The following is a 16,682-nucleotide window of genomic DNA, read 5'->3' as shown; positions in this document are numbered from 1 at the left end:
CGGCTTGCGGATGCTGTTCTCAGGTTTTGCTGAACTGGGACATTGTGACTTGAGGACTATAAATCCATCACTTCCACCGCAGATCAACTGGTGAATATTTTATGGTTAGAAGATCAATACATCGACAGCATGCAGGAAAAATGAGGCGACTGGGAAAAAAATCAATCATTCATTGTTCATTCACTATTTCAGAGAAAGCGCTTATTTCTACAACTGGGTGAATTCAGCTATGTATTAAAGGGAGTCAGTCCGTAAGGTAGATTTTCCTCACCCCAAACCATATATCCCTATGCATGGGATTTGCATGTCTCTGGACTGTAAATTCATCTACCCCTTTTATTTATTGTATCTGTTGCTGCACTTCTGAGTAGTTGGCATTTGAATTCCAATGCAAATTAAGCCATTAAGTGCTCTGGGTGTGATAAAGCCTCTGGCTCAGAAGATTTTTTTTCCCTGCCCAAAAGCTGCTGCCTCTCTACCTTGACTTCATAGCTCACCATCTGATTCCCTTGTCTGGACTGGAACCTGACATCACACAGGAGTGAGCTGTCAGTCAAGTTAAAGAAACTGGTGCTGAGCAGAGAAACATGGTGAGGCAGAGGCCTATTACATGCTAAGTCACGCCAAGAATCACTTAACACCTCATTTGCATATGAATGTGAACACTAATTACTTGGGAATGCAGCAACAGGTAGAATATATAAAATTTTCTATGGATTTACTTTCAAATCTAGGTCAGCACGGTGGCTCCATGGTTAGCGCTGGGGTCCTGGCTTCTTATCCGACCAAGGGCAACATCTGTAAGGAGTTTGTTTTTGCTCTGTGTGGGTTGCGAGAGTTTCCTACATGTTCTTCGGTTTCTTCCCACACTTTAAAGACCTACTGATAAAGACATGTAGGTTGTGATCAACAATGAGGACAGATATAATGTCTGTAAAGCAATGTGGAATATGATGTTGCTGTATGAGAGTAAAATAAATAAAGATCTGCATGCCCATAAATGCGGTTTGGGTGGGTGGTCTTACTGACTGCGTATAAATATGGTCGGTCACTCCATGAAATGTGTAACGGGGGCATTCCTACTCTGAGATCCCTATACTTTGTCCATTGAGAGGGGGGCAGATACTTTTCCTTGTATTTGTTTCAGCTCTCGCTCTTCTCTCGCTCAGAGCTGTTCTACACTGAGAGGGCACATGTCCGGACGCTTAATGTTCTCAACCAAGTGTTTCACCAAAGAGTGATCCGAGAAGGCCTTCTAAACCCCGCTGAAACGCGAAGCGTGTTTTCCAATTTGGAGGAGATCTTAGAGATTCATGGTGAGTAACAGCCTTTACATAGGGATATATTGTAAGGATAAGAATAGGGCTGGGTGTGCAGTACCTGGCATCGGCCACTGTATGGGTGACGGCATTGTGCATGTGATCATTCATCTGGCAGCGGGAACAGCTGATCGGTGGGGGCTGCCTATGGCCTATGCATAGGATAGGCGAACAATATAAAGGTAATGGATAACCCCTTTTAGGATACTTTTTCTCTGCGTTTTGCAATGTCCTCAAGTGTTATACGATTTTGGGATGTATACCTTTGTGCAGGCAAGCATTGCCATCAGTACATTGGAATATATTTGACATATGCACCAAGAGCATTATCAGTCTTATACTGCAAGCTCAGTGGAATGTAGGCATACTATGTCTGCAATTAGGCTTGTACTAATAGGATCCTCTCTTAGTAAAGTCTGGAGATTTCCATACAATGACTTGTAGCCGTGATCTATCAGGAGCTTTTACCAATGTATATTATGCAATGGAGATCCATGGCGGGAGTGCGTTGTTTTTCTTTACCTGTTAGGGTCTTTAAATGAAGGCAGGATAAATGACAACATGATGGAACTGACTTGTATGTTGGTTTCTATGTCCGTTTGCACTTTTATCTGGTGTTTCCTTAATATACAGTTGGCCTGAAGGAGCAGATGAAAGCCATCAAAAAACGCCATGAAAACTCTGTTATAAAACAAATCGGTGATGACGTTTTAAGCTGGGTAAGTTTTCCTAACTCTGCCCGTTGTGGACTCCTTACAGTCAGCCATGTTTCTTCTAAGTAATATGTCCGTCTGTGTAGTTTTGTGGACCCGAGGAAGAGAAACTGAAGCAAGCAGTAGCAACTTTCTGTAGCAATCAACCCTTTGCCTTGGAGATGATAAAGTCCCGGCAGAAGAAGGACTCCAAGTTCTTAATGTTTGTTCAGGTAGGTGACATTTTATTGGATTCTCTCTATATAGCTGCTGACTCATAGAATCATAGAATGGTAGAGTTGGAAGGGACCTCCTGGTTCATCTACACCATGTTCCAAATTATTATGCAAATGATATTTTTCTCTGATTTTCCTAAATAGTCGGTACAAATGACAGTCAGTCTAATAAAAGTCATCACCGGTTAGAGTATACATCAAATTTTATTGAAGAAACCTCCCAATAATAACAGTATAATCTCCAAAATGAATAAAAACTCAAATTGCACTGTTCCAAATTATTAGGCACAGTATAATTTCTAAACATTTGATATGTTTTAAAGAACTGAAAATGCTCATTTGTGGAATTTGCAGCATTAGGAGGTCACATTCACAGAACAAAAAGGATATTTTGGAGTTAAATAGCTTAACAGGCCAAGTTACATGTTAACATAGGAACCCTTCTTTGATATCACCTTCACAATTCTTGCATCCATTGAAATTGTGAGTTTTTGGAGAGTTTCTGCTTGTATTTCTTTGCATGAAGTCAGAATAGCCTCCCAGAACTGCAGTTTTGATGTGAACTGCCTCCCACCCTCCTAGATCTTTTGCTTGATGATACTCCAAAGGTTCTCTATAGGGTTGAGGTCAGGGGAAGATGGTGGCCACACTATGAGTTTATCTCCTTTTATGCCTATAGCAGTCAATGACTCAGAGGTATTCTTTGCAGCATGAGATGGGGCATTGTCATGCATGAAGATGATTTTGCTCCTGAAGGCACATTTCTGCTTTTTATACCATGGAAGACAGCTGTCAGTCAGAAACTCTATATACTTTGCAGAGGTCATTTTCACACCTTCAGGAACCTTAAAGGGCCCTACCAGCTGTTTCCCCATGATTCCGGCCCAAAACATGACTCCTCCACCTCCTTGCTGACATCGCAGCCTTGTTGGGACATAGTGGCCATCCATCTGGACCATCCAGGGTTGCTCGACACTCATCAGTAAACAAGACTGTTGGAAAATTAGTCTTCATGTATGTCTGGGCCCACTGCAACCATTTCTGCTTGTGAGCACTGTTTAGGGGTGGCCGAAAAGTAGATTTATGCACCACAGCAAGCCTTTGAAAGATCCTACACCTTGAGGTTCGAGGGACTCCAGAGGCACCAGCAGCTTTAAATGTCTGTTTGCTGGTTTGTAATGGCTTTTTAGCAGTCACTCTCTTAATCCAATGAACTTGCCTGGCAGAAACCGTCCTCATTCTGCCTTTATCAGCACAAACATGTCTGTGCTCAGAATCAACCACAAATCTCTTAACAGTACAATTATCACGTTTAAGTTTTTAGGAAATATCTAATGTTTTCATCTCTTGACCAAGGCATTGCACTATTTGATGCTTTTCAGCAGCAGAGAGATCCTTTTTATTTCCTAAATTCCTTGAAACCTGTGCCCTGCTTAATTATGTGGAACATCATTCTTAAGTAGCTTTCCTTTAATTGAGCTCACCTGGTAAACTAATTATCACAGGCATTTGAGATCGATTTCAGTGATCCAAAGAGCCCTGATACACAATACCATCTATGAGTTTCTTTGATAAACAAAAAATTACATCTTTATGACACTTAAATCCAATTTGCATAATAATTTGGAACACAGTGTAGTCCAACCTGCTGCTCAAAGCAGGCTTCACTAAATCATCCCAGACAGATGTCTGTCCAGCCTCTGTTTGAAGACTTCCATTGAAGGAGAACTCGCCAACTCTCGTGGCAGCCTGTTCCACTCATTGATCACCCTAACTGTCAAAAAGTTTTTTCTAATATCTAATGTGTCTCCTCGCATTTAGTTTCATCCCATTGCTTCTAGTCTTTCCTTGTGCTAATGAGTATAAAGATGATCCTTCTACAATGTGACAGCCCTTGAGATATTTGTAGACGGCTATTAAGTCTCCTCTGTCGTCTTTGTTTACAAGCTAAACATTCCCAAATCCTGCAACCATTCCTCATAAGACAGGGTTTGCAGACCGGTCACCATTCTGGTCTATCTTCTCTGAACTTGCTCCAGTTTGTTGATGTCTTTTTTTAAAAATGTGGTGCCCAAAACTGGACACAGTATTCCAGATGGTGTGACCAAAGAGATTGGAGGCAATAATGACTTCACATGATCTAGACTGTATGCTTCTGTTAATACATCCTAGAATTGCATTTGCCTTTTTTTGCTGCTGCATCACACTGTTGACTCATTTTCAGTCTGTGATCTATTAGTATACCCAAGTCTTTTTCACATGTGCTGTTGCTTATCCCTATTCCTCCCATTCTGTATATGCTTTTTTCTTTATTGCCCAGATGTAGTACTTTGCATTTTTCCCTGTTAAAAATCATTCTGTTAGTTGCTGCCCTCTGCTCCAGTTTATTTCTTTATTTAGATTCTTACAAATTCAATTTCACATGATCTTTTTTTACTTTAATGATATTAGAACATCGGAACGTGCTAAATTAGTGTTGGTTCAGTATGCTGTGTACTGTGCTTGTGACCAGAGGTACCATTATAGCGGTATACATGAAGTTTTTTTCATGTTAGAATGGAAAAGATTTACGTCCCCATGTAAAGAGAAATGAAAGCATCTGAGTATCTCAGAGTGGGAAGATCACACCAGCTGAACTGGTGTGAAAGTGTAAATTTGTTGAAATACACAACCAAAAAGGTGGGAGAATCCCATAGGCTGTGTATGAGGATGTAGAAAAAAGAGAACACATGGCAGACTGCAGGAGTAGAGGAAATCACACAGGCTGTGTATGAGGATGTAGAGAAAAGAGAACACACGGCAGACTGGAGGAGTAGAGGAAATCACACAGGTTGTGTATGAGGATGTAGAGAAAAGAGAACACATGGCAGACTGCAGGAGTAGAGGAAATCACACAGGCTGTGTATGAGGATGTAGAGAAAAGAGAACACACGGCAGACTGGAGGAGTAGAGGAAATCACACAGGTTGTGTATGAGGATGTAGAGAAAAGAGAACACATGGCAGACTGCAGGAGTAGAGGAAATCACACAGGTTGTGTATGAGGATGTAGAGAAAAGAGAACACACGGCAGACTGCAGGAGTAGAGGAAATCACACAGGTTGTGTATGAGGATGTAGAGAAAAGAGAACACACGGCAGACTGCAGGAGTAGAGGAAATCACACAGGTGGTGTATGAGGATGTAGAGAAAAAAGAGAACACACGGCAGACTGGAGGAGTAGAGGAAATCACACAGGTTGTGCATGAGGATGTAGAGAAAAGAGAACCGATGGCAGACTGCAGGAGTAGAGGAAATCACACAGGCTGTGTATGAGGATGTAGAGAAAAGAGAACCCATGGCAGACTGCAGGAGTAGAGGAAATCACACAGGCTGTGCATGAGGATGTAGAGAAAAGAAAACCGATGGCAGACTGCAGGAGTAGAGGAAATCACACAGGTTGTGCATGAGGATGTAGAGAAAAGAGAACCCATGGCAGACTGCAGGAGTAGAGGAAATCACACAGGTTGTGCATGAGGATGTAGAGAAAAGAGAACCCATGGCAGACTGCAGGAGTAGAGGAAATCACACAGGCTGTGCATGAGGATGTAGAGAAAAGAGAACCCATGGCAGACTGCAGGAGTAGAGGAAATGACGCAGGTTGTGTATGAGGATGTAGAGAAAAGAGAACCCATGGCAGACTGCAGGAGTAGAGGAAATCACACAGGTTGTGTATGAGGGTATAGAGAAAAGAGAACCCATGGCAGACTCTGTTGGGAAAGGGAAATCACACAGGCCATGTATCAGGGTATAGGGAAAAGAGAACCCATGACTGACTCTGCAGGGAAAGGTAATTCTCCCCCATCTCAGCATCAATGTCTTTCAGAAAAAAAACACTAATGGAAGCGACAGACAGCCGTATAACTAGGAGGATTGCAGCACATTGCTCAGACTTGCCATGGAATCTCTCTACTAGATCGTGGCAGCATATATTTCTATGCAGCTGTCACGCTCGGGTTGGGAGAGCATTGCATTGCAATCCTCGTCTGACTTATACGACTGTTTATTTCGTAATAGCTGTAAAAGGGGAAACCACCCCAAAAATAATGCCATGCTTTATATACCATTTTGCTGAACCTCACATCCAGCATGCTTCTGGGTGGGAAGCGCCATTGTGAGAAAAGTCTGAACACTGCCTATCATGGCGGGGTGTGAAAATATATGTAGGAGTGAACATTATAACCTGAAATCATGAAATGTGTATTTTTCCATTCTTCATGACGGCACCACGAGAGAGGGGATCTGCCCAATGAGGACAGGAAACCTTCAAGATGAAAGGGGCGGCTTCTCTCTCTGCTTCAGTTGGTTTCCTGTCCTCGATGGGGTACCCTCAAGATGAAAACCTCTTGAAGATTCTGGAAGAAAGAAGAGGATGCCTGGGTCGGGTGATTACTGGCAGGCACCGGTCTGCTACACCCGTCGCCAGGTGCCAGTAGTTGCCTCGGGGGCCATATATTCCTATGCCCCCCCTGAGCGAGTGCATGGCCACAGCCCACAAGTCAATTGCCCGGGTGAAGTTTGATGCCTCGGAGACCACATTGGGTGTACCCTCCCAGATGCCGACATACCCCATAGAAGTCCACGGAGGCCACTTTTGTGCTCCCTCCCTGTTGACGTGTGGTGGCCATGCAGCCCGTGAGGCACATCGGTGCCCGGGCAGAGGTAAGACTCCTCGGAGGACCCTCTCGGAATCCCTCCCAGTTGAGCCCAGGACGCCGGTCACCATTTGGGCCATAAAGAAGAAGCAGTACCTGCAGGAATCAGTGGTGGCCAGCGGCGTGATCGCTCCCTTAAGGTAAAATCCAGTAAGCAAGGCTATACAGCAAATTAGGCCACCGGCCATTCTAGGCTGAACGTGACTGCATACGTCAGGTGGCGTCCACAATGCAGCTTGAGGCTGGGCTGGGACCGGAAGGGGAGACCAGCCCGCAAACACAAAGAAGTTTAGCTAATATAGGACGCTGTGCAGGATGGCTTAAATGCTGGCTGGGGGACACCCAGGCAAAGATGTAACTCTGCCCTTTACCGTGTGAAGGAAATTTTCTATTTTGGACAGACATTGGATGACGTATGAGGGAAAACCGACAACAAAAAAGAAAATTTTCCCAAAAGACAGCCATCTTCAGGCCTCTTTCGGCGCTCCTTTCGGAAGGGTTAGAAATCCAGGAGATGGCAATATAAGGATCGAGACAGAAACAGCTCTGACAAACGATCCATAGGTGGGAGAGGCTTCTATTTTAGCAAACCCTCCAAAGACACCAAAAAAAAAACCCTTCCAGTGACAGGCATTCTCAGGTGCGCTTCTTCCCAGCTTGGGAGAGGTTCTAGTCTAACACCTGGATCCGGCAAATTGTGGGATCAGGTCTGGAGTTAAGGTTCCACCACTGGCTTCCAAGAGGACATATGCAATCCTCTCAAAGACAGTCTGGAAGGGGAAACAACCTCACTCCTAGACAAGCATGTCCTGGAAAAGATTTCAAGTAGAAGGCCAGATAAGTTCTTGGAGGTCAATTATAATTCTGAAAAGACCTCAATAGGTATCTGATAATCCCAGTGGAGACGATAAGGAGCAGTAGAATTCCTCCTTCCTCGAATGTTATATAACAGTTCCAAGATCTCATGAACACTTATCACCAGATCCGGCAATAAGGCATATGCGTCTCAGTGACAGTCCGGATGGGTCTCAGTAGTGTCACTTCCAATACAGGGCCCTGCCCTGTGCAGTAGTGATAGCCCTCAAGTTTTCACAAGGCTAATCGCAGAAATCACAGCCCACCTCAGAAGGAAAAATACTCTGATGATACCCTATCGGGACAACTTCTTGATAATGGGGAAGAAATCTCCCTTACTGTCAAGATCAAGTCAGAATAGTGATGAAAACACTATAGATGTTAGGATGGCAGCTGGACCTCAAAAAAAACCAAAACTGGAACCAGCAAAGTACACGTCTCAGCCCTGGCAGCCTTATTCAGCTGCGACCTGACAAACAATGGGTGGGTGACCAGGTTTATCCAGGCGTGTACTAGAACTGACTGTCCGTCCTCTACTCCTCCTCCTTGGGATCTAAATTTAGTCCTGTCATATTTGACAGTCCGTTGGAACCATTTAAAAACACATTAGATAGGAATTCTAACATTAAACAGCCTTATTAAAGGTGCTCGCGTCGGCCAGTAGGTTGAGGAGTTACTCGCATTATCAACAAGACCCTCCCTACACTCGGGCCATAGATGATAGTTGTGTTAAAAATTAGATCCAGCATACCTTCTCAAGGTGATATCAAAATTCCATAGGACTCAGGAGATAACCTTACCATCTCTTTTGTCCTGACCCTAACGTCCAGAAGGAGGAGAGGCTTCATGGCCTAGATATGAGGAGATGTTTCCTGCAGTATTTGGAGGTAACGAGACCTTGGCGAAAACAGGGGGCATTATTTTTCTCATTCCAAGGGACAAGGCGGGGCCTTAAAAGCCTCTATGCCAGCAGATAACAGTACAGGCAGGGCTATTCCAGGAGGCCTAAAAGCCCACTCCACGAGGGCCGTGACGACTTCATGGATGGAGAGAGCAGACGTTCCCATTTACCAATTCAGTAAAGTGGCCACTTGGTCCTCTCCGTCTACCTTTGTCAGACATTATAGGTTAGACCTATTTGCTACTTCTGATCTCATATTTGGGAGAAGAGTGTTACAACCAGTGATCCCTCCCTAAGAGAATACAAATCTCTGTAACTCTCTCATGGTGCCGTCATGTAGAATGGAAAAACACGGGTATTACATACCTGGGTGATGTGTTTTTTTTCATGAGACATGACGGCACCCTTATATTCCCTCCCTATTGATCACATCATTAGTTGGGTGCATTATACACTCCCTGGGGTGTCAGAAATTTAGTAGTATAAAAGATGTATTATTTATATGTACACTAACCTGCGGAGTTCCTCTTGTGCTCTGTAAAACAACTGATGTGGAGAGAGGAGCCGCCCCTTTTATCTTGAAGGTTTCCTGTCCTCATTGGGCGGATCCCCTCTCTCGTGGTGCCGTCATGTCTCATGAAAAAACACATTACCAGGTATGTAATACCCGTGTTTTCAACTCGAGATAATTACCAGTGTGTGTAAATAATTTTTCCTTGCTAAAGGATTCCATAGCCTTTTATGGAGGAGTTAGAAAAACATGGCTGCTTTCTTCCAAAAACAGCGCCACATCTGTCAATAGGCTGTGTGTGATATTGCAGCTCATTCCTATTTACTTTAGTTCGGTTTTTGGAAGATATCAGCCATGTTTTTTCGACTCCTGAGCAATCCCTTTAATCCACAGTAAATTAGAAAAATTTATAATAAAACAAATCCAAAATGGAAAAAAATCCAAAGTGGAAAAAAAATAGCCGGGCTGAATGAACCGCGCTGACCAGAAAAAAAACGCACCTTCGGCAGTCCATATAATAAAAAACTTCTTTAATAAGCCTACGCGTTTCATGGCAAAACCAGCCACTTCATCAGGGCATAAAGAACAATCACAGATTCAGGATATAAATACAATCACAAACTGTTTCAATACACCTTTCTTTGACATCATTTCCTTTGGAAACGCCCATATATCATATAAAACCATGTATATAAATAAAATGCTTAAATATTATGATTAAAATCCAATACCATTTCTATCAATATCATGGAAATATTATACACTAAAATAACAAAAAATATATAATATAAAATGCAAAAAAATATAAACTCGAACCCACCACTTCAAAACAACTCAAAAATGTGGTTCACATGTCTTAGCCCACTAGACCACACCAAATCCACATACCTCCTCAGTTCCTCATATGTAATTAACAAATACCCCACTCATTTTATTATTTCACCAAAAAATGTCTACAAAAGGTCACTAATTTCATTTAAACCCATCGGCTGGAGTGTATTTAATCTATATATCCAATAAGTTTCCTTTCTTTTTAAATTTTGTATTCTATTCGGGGTATGTTCGGATACATGATCTATGGGAAGCACCGTCAGAGACACAGAACCCTGATGGAACACTGCGCAATGACGGGACAAACCATGTTTCATATATCCCTTCCGAATGTTAAATCTATGGGAATTAATCCTCTTATGTAAAGGTTGAGATGTCCTACCTACATATTGCTTCCCACAGTTACATTGAATAAGATACATGACAAAACTGGTCATACACGTCATCCTATATCTGATCCTAAATTCCCCACTGGGATTACTAAGGGAGTGAAATCTATCAGTAGAATCAATTACAGATCTACAACACTGACAGCCTTTCCTGTTACATTGAAAAGCGCCTTTTTTCTCATGTGGTATACTACTGTTTAGTGAAATATCCCTTGAAGAGATAACACTAGGGGCTAAAATATTCTTAATGGTGGGAGCCCTCCTAAAAATCAACCCCGGCTTCTGATCCACCACTTTATTCAGAACTGGATCATTTAAAACAATTTTCCAGTGTTTTTCCAATATGTTACGAATCTGAGAATCCCTTAATTTGAAAAGGAAAAAGATGGGCAATCTCTCTGCTGCAGAAATCAAGAGGTTTGAGATCTCTAAAAAATGATACCAACATAGTGATTAGATCTGCCGATAAAGGGGGGGTTATTGTCATACAGGATCTGAATGTCTATTTAAAAGAAGCGGATCAGATTTTGTCGGATGATACTACTTATGCCATCTCTGGTATGGATGAATATGACCATGCGGTTAAAAATGATAGGGAATTAATTAAATATGCTGATAAGACTGGGATTTTAAATAAGAATGAAAAAGATTATCTTGATATAAAGAACCCTTCTATGGCTATATATTATCACCTACCAAAACTACACAAGAATTTAGTGAACCCTCCTGGGCGCCCCATTATTGCAGGGATTAATTCACTAACCTCTAATTTAGCCGCCTATGTTGATTCGTTTATGAACAACTCTGTAAAAAGATTAGGAAGTTATCTCAGAGATTCTACCCATCTTATAAAGATACTTCAAGATATCGTATGGAAAGATGAATATGTGTTCATTACTATGGATGTTACGGGATTATATTCGAATATTGAACATAATATTGGTCTGTCTTGCTTTGAGATGTATGTGAATAGGGAGTTGGCTTTATCCATGGCACAAAAAATTTTTTTGATTAAAAGTATGGCTTTCATTTTACAGAATAATTACTTCCGCATTGGGGATGCTATATACCATCAGACGCGGGGCACCGCTATGGGCTTGAGGGCCACACCTACATATGTAAATTTGTTTATGGCTGTCTACGAGTCCTGGCATGTCCTACGTGGGGATTATGGGGCAAAATTAGTGTTATATAAACGCTTTATTCATGACATTATTGTCATTTATAATAATGAAGGGAATAATGTAAAAAAATTTCTAGATAGGGTGACTAATAATTGTTGGGGTATAGAATTGATTCCACTGATTGATAAGCAGAGTGTTATTTTGGATCTTACTATTTATGTAGACAATTCTGGGAAGGTTCTTACTAGTAATTATTTTAAAAAGGTTGATGCCAATGGCTATGTTCACTATAATAGTGGCCATTATAAGCCTTGGCTTAAAAATATTCCCCGCAATCAATATACTATGATTCGGATAAACTGCTCCTCAGATATAACTTTTGAGGAGGGGAGTAAAGTTTTATTAAAAAGAAAGGAAACTTATTGGATATATAGATTAAATACACTCCAACCGATGGGTTTAAATGAAATTAGTGACCTTTTGTAGACATTTTTTGGTGAAATAATAAAATGAGTGGGGTATTTGTTAATTACATATGAGGAACTGAGGAGGTATGTGGATTTGGTGTGGGCTAAGACATGTGAACCACATTTTTGAGTTGTTCTGAAGTGGTGGGTTCGAGTTTATATTTTTTTGCATTTTATTTTATATTATATATTTTTTGTTATTTTGGTGTATAATATTTCCATGATATTGATAGAAATGTTATTGGATTTTAATCACAATATTTAAGCATTTTATTTATATACATGGTTTTATATGATATATGGGTGTTTCCAAAGGAAATGATGTCAAAGAAAGGTGTATTGAAACAGTTTGTGATTGTATTTATATCCTGAATCTGTGATTGTTCTTTATGCCCTGATGAAGTGGCTGGTTTTGCCATGAAACGCGCAGGCTTATTAAAGAAGTTTTTTATTATATGGACTGCCGAAGGTGCATTTTTTTCTGGTCAGCGCGGTTCATTCAACCCGGCTCTTTTTTTTTCCATTTTGGATTTGTTTTATTCATTACCAGCGGGATACCAGCGACGACCGGACCTTTATGAGTGATTCCCAGTTTGTTGTGACTCACACAACTTCAGCAGGTGAGTCTAACTGATTGGGCTTGCTTGCTATTGTGGTTCTTCTAGACGATACACCCTATGTGCGCTTTCCATCTTTGTTTTTTCAAAAATTTATAATGTCATTTTTCCAAGGGGTTGAAAAAGATGTTTATATGCTCGGTTATCTCAGCGTCAGCACCATTCAATTACCATTCACCATTCATGTGGTCGGGGTCAGACCTGCAGGCTATGTAACACTTATCACAAGTCCTGTGGATAGGTCATAAGTCTTTATAATGGGAAAAAGCCTTTAAATAATAATTCCAGAATCGATGCACAAACGGAGTAGTGATCTCCTGTGGTGAGCCCAGCCTTTGATCCGATGTTTCTATAGATGAAGTTTAATGGCAGCAGAGACATGAATGTGGGTAGTATTTTTAAGCTTTTATCATCAGTGTTCGATCCTAGAACACACAGTTCCTCTATTGAATGTGACACTGATGTTATCCTTTTTTTATGATCCCCGGTATATTGATGTACATCCGAACTCTTAGAACTAGGAGTGTTTTTTTTTTCTTGGAATTTGCATTCATGTTCTATTCATGATTTTTCTCGTGCTTGGTGCTGTCATTGCCCCTTAGAGCAAACATCACGTCTAGTTGTATTTATTCTTTAATGTTCTGTAAATGAACTGGAATCCAGTCTAAAATTCCCCGTTGTGCAGTCATTCATAAACATCGCCATATCATCTACACATGTGAGCGTGTTTATTCCGGTAATGAGCTTGCCGCCCTTTTGGCAGTGCCATACTTGAGAAGTGTAAGCCAGGTGACCTTAGTATAACCACCCGTCTTAATTTTTCATGAGACATTGTTTACATGGCTCTTCCCTACGTGTATGAGGAGGATACATATATGTACTAGACAGAGATCCTCTATATACCTTGCACTATTGCTAGAGGTGCATTCACACAAAGTAATGATTGGCACCTTGGAGCACCCATGTTGCTCACTTGTACACAAGTTCAATTATTCATTTTTTTAGGCATTTATGCAAATATATACACTACGGTTCAAAAGTTTGGGGTCACCCAGACAATTTTGTGTTTTTCCATGAAAACTCATACTAATCAAATGAGTTGCCAAATGAATTTAAAATCTAGTCCAGACATTGAAAATTTTCGAAAAAAAGATTTTTATTTGAAATAATTTTCTCCTTCAAACTTTGCTTTCATCAAAGACTGCTCCTTTTGCAGCAATTACAGCATTGCAGACCTTTGGCATTCTAACAGTTAATTTGCTGAGGTAATCTGGAGAAATTTCACCCCATGCTTCCAGAAGCCCCTCCCACAAGTTGGTTTGGCTTGATGGCACTTTTTGCGTACCATACGGTCAAGCTGCTCCCACAACAGCTCAATGGGGTTGAGATCTGGTGACTGCGCTGGCCACTCCATTACAGTTAGAATACCAGCTGCCTGCTTCTTCCCTATATAGTTCTTGCCTAATTTGGAGGTGTGCTTTGGGTCATTGTCCTGTTGTAGGATGAAATTGGCTCCAGTCAAGCGCTGTCCACAGGGTATGGCATTGCAAAATAGAGTGATAGCCTTCCTTATTCAAAATCCCTTTTACCTTGTACAAATCTCCCACTTTACCAACACCAAAGCAACCCCAGACCATCACATTACCTCCACCATGCTTGACAGATGGTGTCAGGCACTCTTCCAGCATCTTTTCATTTGTTCTGCGTCTCACAAATGTTCTTCTGTGTGATCCAAACACCTCAAACTTGGATTCGTCTGTCCATAATACTTTTTTCCAATCTTCCTCTGTCCAATGTCTCTGTTCTTTTGCCCATATTAATCTTTCTCCTTCGTCTCATTGGGGGACACAGAGACTGTGGGTGTGTGCTTCTGCCGTCTGGAGGCTGACACTAAGTATACAAAAAAAGAGTTAGCTCCTCCTCCGCCGCATACACCCTCGCCCCCAGACCGGGCGTAACTCAGTTTTTTGCTTAGTGTCTGATGGAGGCACACGCAGTCTGGAGCTCCAGACTAGGTTTTTTTTTTTTTTTTTTTTTTTTTTCCCCTTCTTTGAAGATAAGACAGGGGCGACGGATCCTATAGAGAGGGTCCGATCTCCCCAAATCATCAACGGGCGACCACGTGTGAGTAGTCCTCCACGTGTTTTCTCTCCCGCACCGAGGGACACATCTGGGACTTTTCCCCAGACAACCATTTTTCTTTTTTATTTTGTAAAGAGGGGCAACGCATCCTGATGAGAGGATTCGATTTCCCCATGAACTACAACGGGCGAGCACGTGTGAGCGATGGGCGATCCCCAACGGACTCCACGTTTTGTTCCTCTCCTGCAACGCGGGATTTCAGGTTGGCCCCTTCCACCCCTAGGTAGTGACACCAGGGGTGCAGTGGGAGGCGCAGGTGAGCCAGGGGATCGAAGCATCCACCCCCAGTAGCCTCCCCCTCCCCGCCCAGGGATGGGGTTGAGAGCACCCCAAGAGAGCCCCCCCCGGCGGCCAGACTCACCTTTGTTTGTAGGGTCACCCCCCGGAACGGGACCCTCCAGAATGCGCCGCGGGGCTGTCTGTTCCCCCGCCCGACGGGGTTATTTTTTCTCACGGGGCCCGACTCTCTCCCCGGTGGAACCCGGTGCGAGTAGTGCCACATGCGGAGTGCGGCCAGAAGTCCCGCCGGCGGCCGCGGTATGGGGAGATCCGCGAGGCCTGCCCGCCCCTTCCGGTGGTAGCCGGAAGCCCCGCCCACTGACTTCCGGCAGCCCGGGGGGCGCGGCAGGCGCGCAGTGACCGGGGAGCGCGCGCCCTCCTCCCCCTCCTCGCAGGTCCCCGCCGGAGTACGGCTGAAGCTCCGCCGGCGGCCGCGGTCCCCGCTGTATGGGGAGGGCCGCGAGTTCCGCGCGAGGCCCGCCCGCCGCTTCCGGTGGGGGCCGGAAGCCCCGCCCACTGACTTCCGGCGGCCCGGGGAGCGCGGCGGGCGCGCACAGTGACCGGAGGCTCCCGCCCCCCTCCCCCTCCTCGCATTTCCTTGCCGGAGTGCGGTCGGAAGCCCCGCCGCCTCTCTCCAAAGTGCACCGCAGTGCCCCCGGCGAGTAACGGCACGTGAAGCAGCTCGTCCACGTCTCAGGGTTTTCGCTGCGTCCAGAGCACCCCGTGGAAGAGGTGGGACGTTACCGGTGGGTGAGTGCAACCCCGTTTCGAGTGCCGCACTGGTTGTCAAGGAAGGGGTTACCCTCCTCCTCCTACCCTACCCTGCAATATGTCTGGCAAAGGGAAAGCTCACTCTTTCCTATACGCTGTTTGCGTTTCCTGTGGGGGCAGGCTGCCTAAGGCGCAGCCGGGTAAATTTTGCGAAGCCTGTGAGTCGGAGCGAGCCCAGGAGCCCCCCATTGTTGCAGAGCCCAGGGGTCAGGACCCCCCAGAATGGGCAGTGTCTTTATCGCATTCTATGATGTCCCTTACGAAGGCAATTGAGTCCCTTCGGGGCCCGGGCAGGGTCAAGGATGGTGGTCTGCCAGCGGAAGACAGCTCGTCCACGTCTCAGGACCCTTCGTCCGTTAGGGGCCGCTCCAGCACCAGACAAGCTCATGGTAAGAGAGCTCGTTCTCCGTCGGCCGGGCCCTCTGGGGAGTCGGCGGCGATTTTTAGGGCATCTCGTTCCCTGTCGCCAAGCTCAGGAAGCGATCAGGACGAGGGCGAGGAGGAGGAGGAGGAAGCCTGGAATCCAGAAAGCCTGGGATACCAGGACTCGGTGGACAGCCTCATTGAGGCGGTCAACCAGACTTTAGAGATCGAGGATGATGTGTCCACGGCCTCAGGTCACAAGGTCTCCTTCAAGAAAACCAGGCGTCCGCATAGAAGGTTTGCCACACATCCGGAGTTCGAGGAGCTAGTCCAGAAACATAGGGAACACCCGGATAAGCGCTTTGCAATGCAAAAGGCGCTGCAAGCAAAGTATCCGTTTCCTCCTGAACTCCATAAAGGGTGGGTGGAGTCGCCAGTAGTGGACCCACCGGTGTCACGTTTAGCATCAAGATCGCTATTGTCGATACCCAGCG

General features: G+C 44.1%; 1 protein-coding gene across 4 annotated transcripts in view; it reads left to right on the top strand.

The window, feature by feature from the left end:
• ARHGEF12 (Rho guanine nucleotide exchange factor 12) overlaps positions 1–16,682 on the top strand; it is a 242,214-nt gene that overhangs the window by 152,576 nt on the left and 72,956 nt on the right. For all 4 annotated transcript variants that reach the window (XM_073560728.1, XM_073560729.1, XM_073560727.1 and 1 more), the window contains 3 exons: positions 1,170–1,316; positions 1,953–2,038; positions 2,119–2,244. In XM_073560728.1, coding sequence (XP_073416829.1) covers positions 1,170–1,316; positions 1,953–2,038; positions 2,119–2,244 — 359 coding nt within the window. The remainder of the gene's footprint in view (positions 1–1,169; positions 1,317–1,952; positions 2,039–2,118; positions 2,245–16,682) is intronic.

This window comes from Dendrobates tinctorius, unplaced genomic scaffold (genome assembly GCF_039654945.1).
Source record: "Dendrobates tinctorius isolate UK_male_01 unplaced genomic scaffold, ASM3965494v1 ptg000303l, whole genome shotgun sequence".
NCBI classification, from domain to species: domain Eukaryota; kingdom Metazoa; phylum Chordata; class Amphibia; order Anura; family Dendrobatidae; genus Dendrobates; species Dendrobates tinctorius.
The sequence above is the reverse complement of the archived record's forward strand: the minus strand, read 5'-3'. Positions and strand labels throughout refer to the sequence as shown.